We start from the raw sequence: 17,166 nt of genomic DNA, 5'->3' as shown, positions 1-17,166 counted from the left end.
AGTTCTAAGTTATTTGCATTTACATATAAATTTTTGGTTTTAGCTTGTTGATTTATTCACTTTTATTGCTATATAACATTCTGTTTTGTAAATATTCCATAATTTTTATATTCCATAATTTATATATTTTTTCAAAGTTTTGCTAAGAGTTTCCTATCAAAAACAGTGCTGATAAAATGCATAGTATTTGAATCCTCATGAATATGTACAAGAGTTCCTTCTGCATATTCTTAGTAGTAAATTTGCCAGGTCATAAGTTAAGCAAAAATTTATCTTCACAGGATTTAACTGGATTGTTTTCCAAAGTGGTTGAGCTAATTTATACTCTTATAAGACACATACAACAGATCCTATTTATCCTAATTGTCCAACATTTGGTATTGACAGGCTTAATAATCTTGCCAAACGGTGAAAATTGATACCCGTTGGAGGAGGTCATGAAGAGGATATGATCGCTGGTGGACCCATGAGCTGGACTTGGGCAATTGGAGGCTTCTCACCCCCTCCCCTGTCCTTGGAATGTATGTTCTGCCTAAAATTCCCATAGCTGGAGCTGTTTTGAGGACATAGCCTTGAGAGAGTAAGGTGTTGAGGCCATCTGGAGTGAATATGTGACTGAACCCAGTTAAGGCCTCTATATAAACTCCTAAGATTCTGGCAGGTGGGTGCAGAGATCTACTTGTCTTGTGATGCCCAAGACAAGTTCTCCTGTAAGTTCCCTTGCTTATTAAAATTGCCACCTACCAAGTAGGTGCAAAACCAACCGTTGTTGAACTGGGCAGGAGACTGAAGAAATGGATCTTGGAAAAGAGGCATCCATGGGGGAATCCCAGGGTTGGCCATCATCCTTCATGTCAAGAGGGGTTGCTCATATGTTAGATGCTTGTGGACCACCACATGAGTACGGCGATGCCCTGAAAATGCCCACTGGTTTAATGCACTTGTTTGAAGAACTGAGCATAACACCGTGCTGCAAAGGAGAGAAATGAACCGCTGCGCAGTGGGCTGGCCTCTAGGGTGGGCAGTACAGCTTGACACTGATGACCAACCAGAGGCTGAAGCTCGATTTAGAAAGTTGGAAGAAGAACTGAGGTTAGAGAAGGATGTGCACTGTCCACTGCCCTGCTCGCTTCGGGGCTGGCAGACAAAGTGGGAGAGAAGGATGATTAAGTTGGAGACTTCAGCATGCTGTTTTGCAAGGCCAGGAGGGCTCAATCTGCCATGGATTAAGGTCTGAGCACCTGTGACAAAGCCCGATTGGGACAGTAAGTGGTGGACTCCCTGGGAAAGTGAGGAAAACAAAGGTGGATTTTATGGTGATTGACAGTGAAACTGATGATACAACCCATGTCACTGGACCCGTAACTCAAAGGAAAGCAAAAACACAGCAACAACAATCCCAGCCAGTAAGGCAGCCCCCAATTCAGGAAACATACCTGATGAGAGAATATATGCTCACTGAGCTTATTGATATAATTATCAAGTTCCAACAAAAGGCCAGGAAAATATCCAGGAATGGTTAGTATGGTTACAGGATTGAGGGGCAGGGGAGAGGGGGCAATGGCATTTCTCTGACTGGGCAGGGGGCAGAAAAAAGAGCAATATCACCACACAGCCTTCTCTCCAGCTCAGGGGTGCTCAGGGGTGAGGGACAATGGGGAGGTCAAGGCACTCACTCCCTTATAGATTGGATTATTCTATCCTACAGGGAAGCTTGACCCAGTAAGGGGGTCTCTCTGGACATATGAGGCCCTGGATATATTTAGAGGAGGTACAACAAATTCTTAGGGAGTGGGAAATGAGGTAGGCCATCTACGCCCCTGTCTTTGAAGACCCTGATTGGGCTACATTCACTGCAGGAATGAAAGCCAAGATACTCCAGTATGCCTTCGGTACCTGGTATGCGGCACTGATACCCATGCTGAGCCCAGTCATAACAGGAGATGTTTTTGATGTTGGGCAGGCTACTGCTGATCTGGGGGATACTGACAAATCCCAGGAATAGGTACAGGATGTGGGAAAGACCTAAGACAGAGAGGGAGCTCAAGAAGACAACAGGCTAACCCAATTGGCTGTAAACGGTCTGGTACGAGCAACCCAGAAGCAAATGTGGTTTGACCTCATTGCTGCAGGGATCACACCTGAAAAGATAGACGGGCAACCTAACACTGTGTTAGCTGGCCTGTGGAAAGCCTTGAAAGCTGAACAAGAGTTCAGACCTGCCCCATCTGCCCTACCATCCCTGATGTACCTACTGCTACAGCAGAGGCCTCAGGGATACAGTCCTATTCGGGGTGGGTACCTCCCACTCCCCGGGTGTAGGATATAAGCCAAGATGGCCTCCAAGTGAGGGCCGTTGGGGGCAATTGGAGGCCACATTGAGCTCACTATTCACTGGTACCCCAGAAATAAACAAAAGGTGACAGCTCTGATTGATACTTGAGCTGAATATACTCTAATACCTGGTAAACTTCAGGAATTTTCTGGACCTTTCAGCGCCATCGATGGTTTCCAAGGGCAGTTGGTTATGGTCAGGAAGGTCCCTTTGACACTGCAAATTGGATGTTCTCCCCCACAAGAATATGAGGATTTTATCTCTCCAATACCAGAGAACATATTGGGCACGGACATCCTGCAAGGCCAAACTCCGCAAACCTCTATCGGTGAATTCTGCCTCCAGGTTAGAGTAATCAAACCAGTACTGCTGAGGGGAAATGCCAACTGGGAATCAGTAAGCCTACACTTCCCCCTAACGAAGAGTGGTAATTGTCAAGGAAATAGGAGAAACTATCCAAGAACTGCACTGAGTGGGTATTCTACACCATGTCCATAGCACTTTCAACAGCCCATTATGGTCGGTAAAAAAAGGCAGATAGCTCATGGCAGATGATGGCGGATTACTGAGAATTGATCAAAGTTACGCCCCCCATTCATGCAGCTGTGCCCAAACTTGGCACCATCTTAGATAATTTGGCCACAGTCCTAGGAGTGGACCATGCTGTTCTGGACTTAGCAAATACTTTTCCTCAGAATACCTTGGCTGCTGAGTCACAAGTTCAATTTGCTTTCACATGGAAGGCACGATAATGGACTTTTCAAATTCTTCCCTGAGGCTACCTGTACAGCCCCACAAAATGTCATGGGATGGTGCCTGGAGATCTGTCCCTGTTATTCTTCCCCACATCTGTAAAATGGACCCATTGCTTTGATGATATAATGTCAACATATGAAGCCTTGCCTCTGCTGACTTCACACTCTGCAGATTTTGCTGGAACACCTGTGAGCAAGTGTATGGGAGGTGAATACACAGAAAACTGAAGGTGCAGTCACCAATGTAAAGTTTCCGGGAGTCATATGATCAGGTAAGATGTGAATTGTCCCAGAGCTATTATGGACAAGGTGCAAGCCTAGCTAATCTCTAAGAACATGAAAAAGGTGCAAGCTTTTATAGGAATTTGGGGGGTTTGGAGGACTTTTATTCTCTACCTGGCACAGTGTTTCCATTCCTTATACTGCCTGGTAAAGAAAAGACATGTGTGAGCCTGGAGAGCAGAACAACGAGCCACCTTTGAGAGGGCAAACATACTAAGGAGATTAAAGCTCTAGGCATCTCCCAAGCAGGGCTACCAGTTGAGTTAGATGTGTCTGTGACTCCAGAAGGTATGGGTTGGGAACTGTAGCAGAGACAATAGAAGGAGAGAGTAGCCCTAGGATTTTGGTCCCAACTCTAGAAGGGGGCAGAAACCTGGTATAGCCCATAGAACAGTGGCTCCTAGCATCATACACAGCACTCTTCCAGTAGAGCCTCTCACGAAAGAACAGTGTATCATGGTAAGAACTTCTGTTGCTGTCAAGGTTGGATTGCGAATATATTCCACCGACCTACCTCTGCCATAGTTCAAACTCCCACTTTGACTAAGAGGCATGCCTGTTTGCAGAAGAGGACTAACCTGTCCTCCAGCCCACTGTCTCTAGAAATGCAGGTACAAGTAGGCCCTATAGAACATGTAGATTTTCCAAATGCCTCTGTCCCTAGTCCTGTGGCAGCCCCTGTAGGATGTAGAGGGGGAATAGTGGAAATTGCTGCTGATGCCCAGTAAACAGAGGGGTCTAGTAGGGGCAACCCACCCACATGGACTGCACTTGCTATTCAGCCCAACACTGACACCATCTGGATGGAAACAGGAACAAACCACAGCAGCCAATGGGCTGAACTCAGAACATTTTGGCTGGTGATCACTCATGAGCCCTGGCCATTTCCCTTTGCACTGAAAGTTGGACTGTGGGCAACTGCCCTCCTCTACCTTCTTGGGGTTGACATGGCTGGTGTCACCACTGCACGGAGGGAATTGGAAAGCACTAAAGCAGTACATAAAGGAAGAACAAACTAGAGTTATTACTCTTAATTCTTCTGACATTAGCGATATTGATCCAAAAACCTGGCCTGTGGCACACACTATCAATGGGTATTCTTTTTATGTCAATCAAACTACACAGCCTATCAAATTGCTGACCAGAAGGGTCCTATGAATACCATCATCAGAGCCATGAGTGGCTACACTTAGATTTAGGATGTACTCACCTCGGCTTTTGGACCTGTGAGCACCCATTCACCCCTACACTGGGACCAGAAAAAGCATTTTAAACAGAACCTGCCTTACTGTACCAGGGATATAAGATAGATATCACCAGAACTGCGCATTCTATTACATCAAAAGATAGTGACTAGTTTGGTACAGAATGGTCACACCATACAGGTATTTATTGGGGAGACCCAAATGAAACCCAGTGGTTCTGTGGCATGAATCTTTGGCCATGGCTTCCATCTAGGTGGTTCGGCCACTGTACCCTGGGTTTTCCCTGGGCACAGGAGAAAATCTATCCCACAGCAGCAAAAGTTGCCAACCTTCTTCTCCTCAAGGCCAGAAGGGTGCATTCTGTTTTCCATTGGTACGATCATCTGGCTGCCATCTTTGTTCCTTTCATTGGCCTGGAGGATGGTATAGCTCACATAAAAGCCCTTACTAAATTCACCCAGCAAGCCTTATGATAGCCAACAGAACCTGTCCTTGCTGAACACTAAAATGTCTCTAACGAGGAAAGCTGTCCTCTGAAATAGGGTGGTCTTGGACAATATTACTGCCTCCCAAGGAGGCACCTGTGCCATTACCCAGGTAGAATGTGTGTGTTCACACCATGCAGCATTTTTACTAAAGCACACGGGTTACAAGTGAACACCCTGAGTAATCCAACCCCCACCTAGGGAGCTTAATAAATCAGTGGTTTGGATCATGGGGCTTTTAATGGAAAAAATTGTTTCTTACTTTGTTAATTGTTACATTAATTTGTGTTTTCTCTTGCACGAGCCCATACTGTTGCTGTGGTATTTGCCTCTAATGTAGCCAGATAGCCGCAAATGAGCCATGCTAATGAAATTTCTTGTTGACCACTCAGGGCACATTGTAGAAAAAGGGTTGCATGTAAAATTGTAAGAGCCAGCAGGAGGGGTAGAGAGCTGGAGGAGGTCGTAGAGAGGATGTGACTGTTGTTGACCCTCAAGCTGGACCTGGGCAATTGGAGGCTCCTTATTCCCTTCCCTGTCCTTGGAAGGTGCATTCTGCCTGCCTTCCCTGCACCAGAGCCGTCTCAAAGACACAGTCCTGCAAGAGCAATGTGTTTTTGAGACCATCTGGACTGAATACAAAACCTAACCCAGTTAAAGCCTCTATATAAACCCTTAACATTCTGCAGGGCAGTGCCAAGATCTACTCGTCTTGCGACCACCAGAGACAAACCTCAAATGTGAGTTCCCTTGTTTATTAAAGCCACCAGCTATGAATCTGGAGTGGCCTGCCTCTTTCTTTGGTCTCCTCTTGCCCTCCATGCATGGAGCCAGTTTCAAATTTCACCCGGGGAACTTCTGAGGTTTAAACTAGCATGCCCCTACCACTTGTGGTCTTGATTTGCATTTCTCTAGATGACATTGGAACTTTCTTCATATGTCTATTGCCTGTGTGTTCCCTCTTTTGTGAAATTACTGTTGATGTTTCGTTCATTTTTTTGTTGTTACATCTTCATTGGAGTATAATTGCTTTACAATGGTCTGTTAGTTTCTGCTTTATAACAAAGTGAATCAGTTATACATATACATATGTTCCCATATGTCTTCCCTCTTGCGTCTCCCTCCCTCCCACCCTCCCTATCCCACCCCTCTAGGTGGTCACAAAGCACCGAGCTGATCTCCCTGTGCTATGCGGCTGCTTCCCACTAGCTATCTATTTTACATTTGGTAGTGTATATATGTCCATGCCACTCTCTCGCTTTGTCACAGCTTACCCTTCCCCCTCCCCATATCCTCAAGTCCAGTAGGTCTGTGTCTTTATTCCTGTCTTACCCCTAGGTTCTTCATGACATTTTTTTTCTTAGATTCCATATATATGTGTTAGCATACGGTGTTTGTCTTTCTCTTTCTGACTTGCTTCACTCTGTATGACAGACTCTAGGTCCATCCACCTCACTACAAATAACTCAGTTTAGTTTCTTTTTATGGCTGAGTAATATTCCATTGTATATATGTGCCACATCTTCTTTATCCATTCATCCGATGATGGACACTTAGGTTGCTTCCATCTACGGGCTATTGCAAATAGAGCTGCAATGAACATTTTGGTACATGACTCTTTTTGAATTATGGTTTTCTCAGGGTATATGCTCAGTAGTGGGATTGCTGGTTCATATAGTAGTTCTATTTGTAGTTTTTTAAAGAACCTCCATACTGTTCTCCATAGCGGCTGTACCAATTCACATTCCCACCAGCAGTGCAAGAGTGTTCCCTTTGCTCCACACCCTCTCCAGCATTTATTGTTTCTAGATTTTTTGATGATGGCCATTCTGACTGAGTGAGATGATATCTCATTGTAGTTTTGATTGGCATTTCTCTAATAATTAATGATGTTGAGCATTCTTTCATGTGTTTGTTGGCAGTCTGTATATCTTCTTTGGAGAAATGTCTATTTAGGTCTTCTGCCCATTTTTGGATTGGGTTGTTTGTTTTTTTGTTATTGCGCTGTATGAGCTGCTTATAAATTTTGGAGATTAATCCTTTGTCAGTTGCTTCATTTGCAAATATTTTCTCCCATTCTGAGGGTTGTCTTTTGGTCTTGTTTATGGTTTCCTTTGCTGTGCAAAAGCTTCAAAATTTCATTAGGTCCCATTTGTTTATTTTTGTTTTTATTTCCATTTCTCTAGGAGGTGGGTCAAAAAGGATCTTGCTGTCATTTATGTCATAGAGTGTTCTGCCTATGTTTTCCTCTAAGAGTTGGATAGTTTCTGGCCTTACATTTAGGTCTTTAATCCATTTTGAGCTTATTTTTGTGTATGGTGTTAGGGAGTGATCTAATCTCATACTTTTACATGTACCTGTCCATTTTCCCCAGCACCACTTATTGAAGAGGCTGTCCTTTCTCCACTGTACATTCCTGCCTCCTTTGTCAAAGATAAGGTGACCATATGTACGTGGGTTTATCTCTGGGCTTTCTATCCTGTTCCATTGATCTATCTTTCTGTTTCTGTGCCAGTACCATACTGTCTTGATTACTGTAGCTTTGTAGTATAGCATGAAGTCAGGGACCCTGATTCCTCCAGCTCCGTTTTTTGTTCTCAAGATTGCTTTGGTTATTCGTGGTCTTTTGTGTTTCCATACAAATTGTGAAATTTTTTGTTCTAGTTCTGTGAAAAATGCCAGTGGTAGTTTGATAGGGATTGCATTGAATCTGTACATTGCTTTGCGTAGTAGAGTCATTTTCACAATGTTGATTCTTCCAATCCAAGAACATGGTATATCTCTCCATCTATTTGTATCATCTTTAATTTCTTTCATCAGTGTCTTATAATTTTCTGCATACAGGTCTTTTGTCTCCTTAGGTAGGTTTATTCCTAGGTATTTTATTCTTTTTGTTGCATGGTAAATGGGAATGTTTTCTTGATTTCACTTTCAGATTTTTCATCATTAGTGTATAGGAATGCCAGAGATTTCTATGCATTAATTTTGTATCCTGCTACTTTACCAAATTCATTGATTAGCTCTAGTAGTTTTCTGGTAGCACCTTTAGGAATCTCTATGTATAGTATCATGTCATCTGCAAACAGTGACAGCCTTACTTCTTCTTTTCCGATTTGGATTCCTTTTATTTCCTTTTCTTCTCTGATTACTGTGGCTAAAACTTCCAAAACTATGTTGAATAAGAGTGGTGAGAGTGGGCAACCTTGTCTTGTTCCTGATCTTAGTGGAAATGCTTTCAGTTTTTCACCATTGAGGATGATGTTAGCTGTGGGTTTGTCATATATGGCCTTTATTATGTTGAGGAAAGTTCCCTCTATGCCTACTTGCTGAAGGGTTTTTATCATAAATGGGTGTTGAATTTTGTTGAAAGCTTTCTCTGCATCTATTGAGATGATTATATGGTTTTTCTCCTTCAATTTGTTAATATGGTGTATCACGTTGATTGATTTTTGTATATTGAAGAATCCTTGCCTTCCTGGAATAAACCCCACTTGATCATGGTGTATGATCCTTTTAATGTGCTGTTGGATTCTGTTTGTTAATATTTTATTGAGGATTTTTGCATCTATGTTCATCAGTGATATTGACCTGTAGTTTTCTTTCTTTGTGACATCCTTGTCTGGTTTTGGTATCAAGGTGATGGTGGCCTCGTAGAATGAGTTTGGGAGTGTTCCTCCCTCTGCTATATTTTGGAAGAGTTTGAGAAGGATAGGTGTTAGCTCTTCTCTAAATGTTTGATAGAATTCGCCTGTGAAGCCATCTGGTCCTGGGCTTTTGTTTGTTGGAAGATTTTTAATCACAGTTTCAATTTCAGTGCTTGTGATTGGTCTGTTCATATTTTCTATTTCTTCCTGATTCAGTCTTGGCAGGTTGTGCATTTCTAAGAATTTGTCCATTTCTTCCAGGTTGTCCATTTTATTGGCATAGAGTTGCTTGTAGTAATCTCTCAAGATCTTTTGTATTTCTGCAGTGTCAGTTGTTACTTCTCCTTTTTCATTTCTAATTCTATTGATTTGAGTCTTCTCCCTTTTTTTCTTGATGAGTCTGGCTAATGGTTTATCAATTTTGTTTCTCTTCTCCAAGAACCAGCTTTTAGTTTTATTGATCTTTGCTATCATTTCCTTCATTTCTTTTTCATTTCTTTCTGATCTGATTTTTATGATTTCTTTCCTTCTGCTAACTTTGGGGGTTTCTTTGTTCTTCTTTCTCTAATTGCTTTAGGTGCAAGGTTAGGTTGTTTATTTGAGATGTTTCCTGTTTCTTAAGGTAGGATTGTGTTGCTGTAAACTTCCCTCTTAGAACTGATTTTGATCCATTCCATAGGTTTTGGGTCGTCGTGTCTCCATTGTCATTTGTTTCTAGGTATTTTTTGATTTCCTCTTTGATTTCCTCAGTGATCACTTCGTTATTAAGCAGTGTATTGTTTAGCCTCCATGTGTTTGTATTTTTTACAGATCTTTTCCTGTAATTGATATCTAGTCTCATAGCGTTGTGGTCGGAAATGATACTTGATACAGTTTCAATTTTCTTAAATTTACCAAGGCTTGATTTGTGACCCAAGATGTGATCTATCCTGGAGAATGTTCCATGAGCACTAGAGAAAAATGTGTATTCTGTTGTTTTTGGATGGAATGTCCTATAAATATCAATTAAGTCCATCTTGTTTAATGTATCATTTAAAGCTTGTGTTTCCTTATTTATTTTCATTTTGGATGATCTGTCCATTGGTGAAAGTGGGGTGTTAAAGTCCCCTACTATGAATGTGTTACTGTCGATTTCCCCTTTTATGGCTGTTAGTATTTGCCTTATGTATTGAGGTGCTCCTATGTTGGGTGCATAAATATTTACAATTGTTATATCTTCTTCTTATATCAATCCCTTGATCATTATGTAGTGTCCTTCTTTGTCTCTTCTAATAGTCTTTAAAGTCTATTTTGTCTGATATGAGAGTTGCTACTCCAGCTTTCTTTTGGTTTCCATTTGCATGGAATATCTTTTTCCATCCCCTTACGTTCAGTCTGTATGTGTCTCTAGGTCTGAAGTGGGTCTCTTGTAGACAGCATATATATGGGTCTTGTTTTTGTATCCATTCAGCCAATCTGTGTCTTTTGTTGGGAGCATTTAGTCCATTTACATGTAAGGTAATTATCGATATGTATGTGCCTATTCCCATATTCTTAATTGTTTTGGGTTCATTATTGTAGGTCTTTTCCTTCTCTTGTGTTTCTTGCCTAGAGAAGTTCCTTTAGCATTTGTTGTAACGCTGGTTTGGTTGTGCTGAACTCTCTCAGCTTTTGCTTGTCTGTAAAGGTTTTAATTTCTCCATCAAATCTGAATGAGATCCTTGCTGGGTAGAGTAATCTTGGTTGCAGGTTTTTCTCCTTCATCATTTTAAATATGTCCTGGCAGTCCCTTCTGGCTTGCAGTGTTTCTGCTGAAAGATCAGCTGTTAACCTTACGGGGATTCCTTTGCATGTTATTTGTTGTTTTTCCCTTGCTGCTTTTAATGTTTTCTTTCTTTGTATTTAATTTTTGACAGTTCGATTAATACGTGTCTTGGCGTATTTCTCCTTGGATTTATCCTGTATGGGACTCTCTGTGCTTCCTGGACTTGATTAACTATTTCCTTTCCCATATTAGGGAAGTTTTCAACTATAATCTCTTCAAATATTTTCTCAGTCCCTTTCTTTTTCTCTTCTTCTTCTGGAACCCCTATAATTCAAATGTTGGTGCGTTTCATGTTGTCTCAGAGGTCTCTGAGACTGTCCTCAGTTCTTTTCATTCTTTTTTGTTTATTCTGCTCTGCAGTAGTTATTTCCACTATTTTATCTTCCAGGTTACTTATCCATTCTTTTGCCTCAGTTATTCTGCTATTGATCCCATCTAAAGTATTTTTAATTTCATTTAATGTGTTGTTCATCGTTGCTCGTTTCATCTTTAGTTCTTCTAGGTCCTTGTTAAATGTTTCTTGCATTTTGTCTATTCTATTTCCAAGATTTTGGATTATCTTTACTATGATTATTCTGAATTCTTTTTCAGGTAGACTGCCTATTTCCTCTTCATTTGTTAGGTCTGGTGGGTTTTTATCTTTTTTTTTTTTTTTTTTTTTGTTGTTGTTGTTGTACGTGGGCCTCTCACTGTTGTGGCCTGTCCTGTCGCGGAGCACAGGCTCTGGACACGCAGGCTCAGCGGCCATGGCTCACGGGCCCAGCTGCTCTGTGGCATGTAGGATCTTCCCGGACCGGGGCACAAACCCATGTCCCCTGGCATCGGCAGGCAGACTCTCAACCAGTGCGCCACCAGGGAAGCCTTGAGGGTTTTTATCTTGCTCCTTCATCTGCTGTGTGTTTTTCTGTCTTCTCATTTTGCTTATCTTAGTGTGTTTGGGGTCTCCTTTTTGCAGGCTGCAGGTTCGTAGTTCCCGTTGTTTTTGGTGTCTGTCCCCAGTGGGTAAGGTTGATTCAGTGGGTTGTGTGGGCTTCCTGGTGGAGGGGACTAGTGCCTGTGTTCTGGTGGATGAGGCTGGATCTTGTCTTTCTGGTGGGCAGGTCCACGTCTGGTGGTGTGTTTTGGGGTGTCTGTGGACTTATTATGATTTTAGGCAGCCTCTCTGCTAATGGGTGGGGTTGTGTTCCTGTCTTGCTAGTTGTTTGGCATAGGGTGTCCAGCACTGTAGCTTGCTGGTCATTGAGTGAAGCTGGGTGCTGGTGTTGAGATGGAGATCTCTGGGAGATTTTCGCCGTTTGATATTATGTGGAACTGGGAGGTCTCTTGTGGACCAGTGTCCTAAAGTTGGCTCTCCTGCCTCAGAGGCACAGCACTGACTCCTGGCTGGAGCACCAAGAGCCTTTCATCCAAACGGCTCAGAATAAGAGGGAGAAAAAGTAGAAAGAAAGGGGGGGGGGGGAAGGGGGGGGGGGGGGAGGGAGGGAAGAAGAAAGGAGATAAAATAAGATTAAGATAAAATAAAATGAAGTTATTAAAATAAAAAATAATTATTAAGAAAAAAAAATTTTTTAAAGAAAACGGATGGATAGAACCCTAGGACAAATGGTGGAAGCAAAGCTATACAGACAAAATCTCACACAGAAGCATACACATACACACTCACAAAAAGAGGAAAAGGGGAAAAAAAAATCTTGCTCTCAAAGTCCACCTCCTCAATTTGGGATGATTCCTTGTCTATTCAGGTATTCCATAGATGCAGGGTACATTAAGTTGATCGTGGAGCTTTAATCCGCTGCTTCTGAGGCTGCTGGGAGAGATTTCCCTTTCTCTTCCTTGTTCATACAGCTCCCGGGGCTCAGCTTTGGATTTGGCCCCGCCTCTGCATGTAGGTCGCCGGAGGGCATCTGTTCTTCATTCAGACAGGACGGGGTTAAAGGAGCAGCTGATTCGGGGGCTCTGGCTCACTCAGGCTGGGGGGAGGGAGGGGTACGGAGTGCAGGGCGAGCCTGCAGCGGCAGAGGCCAGCGTGACGTTGTGCCAGCCTGAGGTGCGCCATGCTGCATTCTCCCGGGGAAGTTGTCCCTAGATCCCAGGACCCTGGAAGTGGCGGGCTCCACATGCTCCCCGGAAGGGGTGTGTGGATAGTGACCTGTGCTCACACACAGGCTTCTTGGTGGCGGCAGCAGCAGCCTTAGCGTCTCATGCCCGTCTCTGGGGTCCGTGCTTTTAGCCGCGGCTCGCGCCCGTCTCTGGAGCTCCTTTAAGCAGCGCTCTTAATCCCCTCTCCTCGTGCAGCAGGAAACAAAGAGGGAAGAAAAAGTCTCTTGCCTCTTGGGCAGGTCCAGACTTTTCCCCGTACTCCCTCCTGGCCAGCCGTGGTGCACTAACCCCCTGCAGGCTGTGTTCATGCTCCCAACCCCAGTCCTCTCCCTGCGCTCCGACCAAAGCTGGAGCCTCAGCTCCCAGCCCTCGCCCGCCCCGGCGGGTGAGCAGACAAGCCTCTCGGGCTGGTGAGTGCCGGTTGGCACCGATCCTTGATCCTCCGTACGGGAATCTCTCCGCTTTGCCCTCCGCACCCCTGTTGCTGTGCTCTCTCTGCAGCCCCGAAGCTTCCCTCCCGCCACCCACAGTCTCTGCCTGCAAAGGAGCTTCCTAGTGTGTGGAAACCTTTCCTCCTTCACGGCTCCCTCCCACTGGTGCAGGTCCCGTCCCTATTCTTTTGTCTCTGTTTATTCTTTTTTCTTTTGCCCTACCTAGGTACGTGGGGAGTTTCTTGCCTTTTGGGAGGTCTGAGGATTTCTGCCAGCGTTCAGTAGGTGTTCTGTAGGAGTTGTTCCACGTGTAGATGTATTTCTGGTGTATCTGTGGGGAGGAAGGTGATCTCCGCACCTTACTCTTCCGCCATCTTCCCCTCATCCCTCTAACTGTATTGACAAATTCTCGTTTTGTTCATTTTTATTAGGTTTTATATCTTCCTATGTGTAATATTTGTTCAAATCTTTTGCCATTTATTTCCCTTTTGGGGGTGCTGATTTTCTTCTTGTTGATAAGTAGAAGTTCTTTGGTTTTTATACTTTTATGAAGTGTTGTGTGACTTGTAAGTATTTTCTACTTTAAATTCTTTGAAATTCTTTCGATGAATAGAAATTTTAAATTTTAACATGCGTGAATTAATCTATGTTTCTTTGTTGGTTTCTGTGTTTAATCTTTTGTTTAGTATTGTTTTTATAATTTTGGACAGAAAGCTTGAAGAATATCTTGTTAATTTATTTATAAGTTTATTATGGTTTTTGTTAGAATAGAATTTAGAGTTATCTTACATATTTTTAAAGTTAATATAAATTAAATTACATACTGTTCTCACTCTAGATTATAGGTCCAACAATTTGCAACAAAACTTCTCAATTTCCTTATAAATTCCCAAGTTAAAGAACCACATAACTTTCATTATAAATCTTTAAATGAAGTACTTGTATCAGCTATATCCTATCTTACTATTACAGTTGAGATCTAATGTCCAGAATAGGAAAAAGCTAAGTGAGCATCACTTTACAGAGCTTTGTTTTAAACCATAATTCCAGGTGTGCTACACACTACTTTAGCTAAAGTCTATGTAGTAGGCTTTATATTCTAGAAGGGTCAGATCTGTGCACAAATCCATCTGTGAAGCCAAAAGCTGCCTTGGTGTAATGTGCCACCAGGATCCATTTCAAAACAGTGTTTCCTCTTGCCAAGGTCAGTGGCTATCACCGAAGTAACCAGAGAATGCCCGTGTTCTCCCTCTCCAAAGGCAGCCTCTTTTGCAACATTAGATTTCAGCACTTTTTGTCCCTTTCTTTTCAGTGATGGAAATCTTTTTTGTTTACCATTTTAAAGCAAGGATTACTACCTTCCTTTGAGAAGTGTTAATAGAAAAAAAAAATTTTTTTAAACTTCCCAGGAAATAAGCTTCCTGTTATAGCAAGTTTTATTTTCAGAGAATTTGAGAAAATGAACACAGTATCTCCAAGTTTCCCCACATTGAGATTGACAGCTAAACTGAATGCGCTGTGGCTTTGCTGCTTAAACCTGAACTCCACACATAGGAGTATCTTCTTTATTTACTCATTTAATTTACAGAGTCTGCTTAGTGGTCAGTATTTCTCACTTTTCTAAAAGTGCTTTCCCTTACACTGCCCTCTGTGCATGTATTTAGGATAAAACCCTAGAATGGAAGGTATTTAAAACGAGGCAGGCAAGCACATACAGAATGGGATGAAGCCAGATTTGCTTTGAATACCACTTGCACGATCAGCTTAGTTTTATTTCAGACATGAGCCCCACATACAACCCTTTTGACCTGAGTACTCCATCCCTAAATGGCAAACTAAACATTCATGAAAATTTAATGGTGAGGAAATTAGTACCTTCTTATGTTTCAGACTGTGAAATGGCACCAGGGAGCACTTTCAGCAACAGGCAGAACTGTGTGCATGTGCCGGACCAGACCTGAAACATTTGTCCCTTCAACCTGTCATCCTTCTTCACGTTAACCGGCAGCCGAGACATTCTGACAGGACACCACCAGGATGCCACCCAAGAAAGGTATTTCAAAATAAAGACCTGGTTGTAGGATACTTTACCTTTCTTAGAGATTGGGCACTTTGAAAAGTTTGTTTCACAATTTTTGTTTCCTCTTTGGGGCATTCCCCTTTCTATTTTTTCTGTGGGGAGAGTCCCTTTGTTTCTTGAGAAATTGGGAAGGGTTCAATATTTCTTCAACTTCTTTTCTTTAATGAATGTATGATTTCACCAGCTAGTAAGTGCTTGAACTTACCTTTCTTTCATTTAAGAAGGTAATGGGGGAAAGCAAAATACACTGATATTCCAGTGCAGCAACGCCTGCTTGGGGTTTAGTCCATAGCAGTGACCTCTCATCAGATTGGTGTGTGGGCCGAGTTTGTGAGGGAGACCTGTCCTGCTTCAATTTGTGAATTAGATACAGTTCTGAATTAAGTCAAGCTGAAGAGTAGAGGAAAGAGGATTAAGGCAGAGAAAGCTAAGAAGAGAGACATAAAACCCTATTGGGGGGGGGGATTTATGTGAAGGGAAGCAATGTGATGAAACATTCTTGGTACCTGTGACTTGTCACAGAGGTGCGTTTTCAGTACTATGGAGATAGTGGGTGGCATATTCAGTTGTCATTTTGTGATGCTAATGCAGCTTACTTTGGATCTGTTGTCATCCTCATTTCAGTCCCCAAAAGACAAACTGGTAAAAATTTTAAATATGGAAAACCTGGAAATGCATATTTGCTTTTCAGCCTAGAACTTCTAATCCAAATGGCCTTGGTCTCTGTCGTTCCTTTAGCTGACTTATTTAATCTTAGAATGGAAAGTGGAGACAGAGATCTCATGTAGAGATAATCTATTAAAGTCATCCAGGCCTGTGTCTTGAGAATCTGAGCAGTATCCTATTGAATATGCTCAGTTATCTTATGGACTTCAAACATCTGGACAGTCTTAGGAGCATTATTATCAAAACAGGTCATTGCTTTTAGAAAACAAAAACAAAACCAGCCACTTCTTTTGAGGCTCAACATACTTTTCCAAAGAGGCTATTAGAAATAGCTCATAGTTGTATATTAGCTTTTAATAGGTGGGGTTGGTTTTCCATTAATAAGTGTAGGGTTCAAATTTTATATAAGATGTTCAACTCCAGCACCTTTAGGGTGTTCCAACCTGGGGTCCTCAAACTCCTCAGGCTATTTTCGTAGTGAAGGTATTGTCAGGCTCTCTTTAGAACTCCAACAGTTTTTACAAAAACTTGCAGTAAGGCTGCTCAGGCTTATCTTAACCATTTGTAAAAATGATGCTAATCCTGAATTGTAATTTAAAATGTAACATGTTGAGATCTTTCCCCCACCCTCTCTCTTTCATCATTGTTTGAAACAGATTAACAGATTAACTAGAAAAGCCCTCAGAAATTTTCTTTCAGTGCATCAATAGATTGTGATTTATAGACAGAAACTGCCTATTGGTAAAATAGTGGTCCAAAATGGCTTAGATGAGTTAATGTTTGTGAAAGCCATTTGTAAACTCTGATATAACATACAAAATAAAGGTGGCAATCATCGCCTTGTTTCTATACTATTGTTTGGCCATATGATTTTTTTTCAACAATGCAAAAATAAAACTCAGCCCTGCTCATACAGATTCTTCAAAATTCTAGATTTGTGGTGCTCAAATAAATGATATTTTATCATATTTAAAGATGGATAGGTAGCATTTTCTACAAGAGATAAATAATATACAGCTGTGTTGGGATATTAATTCCCATAGAAATTTATTTTATTCATTCATTCATTTATTCATTTGGTCACTTATTGGTGCATTCAACAAACAATTCATTTGATTCTTTTTATGTGCTCTGGGAAGAACGTGATGTGACAGAGTTCTTATCAAAGAATTTGTAGATTAATGTGTTTGGGGCAGTACTGAATAATTATCAAAACAAAACCAGAGCCAGAAACATTGCTTTGCAAGTTCTTTAGGGCCTTTAAAAATTAGGAACATTGAGGTATTTGTTTCCAGCTTGGCCTTTGCTTTCAGGATTTCTCTGAAGTCGACAGCACTTCCTGGGTCTGAAGTGCCCATTAGTGATGACTAAGGGCAGTA

The 17,166-nt window shown here is 42.0% G+C and overlaps 1 protein-coding gene across 6 annotated transcripts in view; it reads left to right on the top strand.

The window, feature by feature from the left end:
- Positions 1 to 17,166, top strand: part of TMC1 (transmembrane channel like 1) — a 385,069-nt gene that overhangs the window by 236,745 nt on the left and 131,158 nt on the right. For 4 of the 6 annotated variants that reach the window (XM_027105688.1, XM_027105687.1, XM_027105686.1 and 1 more), the window contains 2 exons: positions 388 to 3,362; positions 14,932 to 15,094. In XM_027105688.1, the coding sequence (XP_026961489.1) occupies positions 15,079 to 15,094 (16 nt within the window). In that variant the 5' untranslated portion in view covers positions 388 to 3,362; positions 14,932 to 15,078. Of the gene's footprint in view, positions 1 to 387; positions 3,363 to 5,751; positions 5,803 to 14,931; positions 15,095 to 17,166 lie in introns of all 6 variants that reach the window. The other 2 variants (XM_027105690.1, XM_027105692.1) reach the window with 2 other exon arrangements.

The sequence above is a fragment of the Aethalodelphis obliquidens genome, unplaced genomic scaffold, assembly GCF_003676395.1.
Source record: "Aethalodelphis obliquidens isolate GAN/ISIS:26980383/991018 unplaced genomic scaffold, ASM367639v1 scaffold7, whole genome shotgun sequence".
NCBI lineage: Eukaryota > Metazoa > Chordata > Mammalia > Artiodactyla > Delphinidae > Aethalodelphis > Aethalodelphis obliquidens.
Note: the sequence above shows the minus strand (reverse complement) of the source record. Positions and strands in the feature narration are given on the sequence as shown.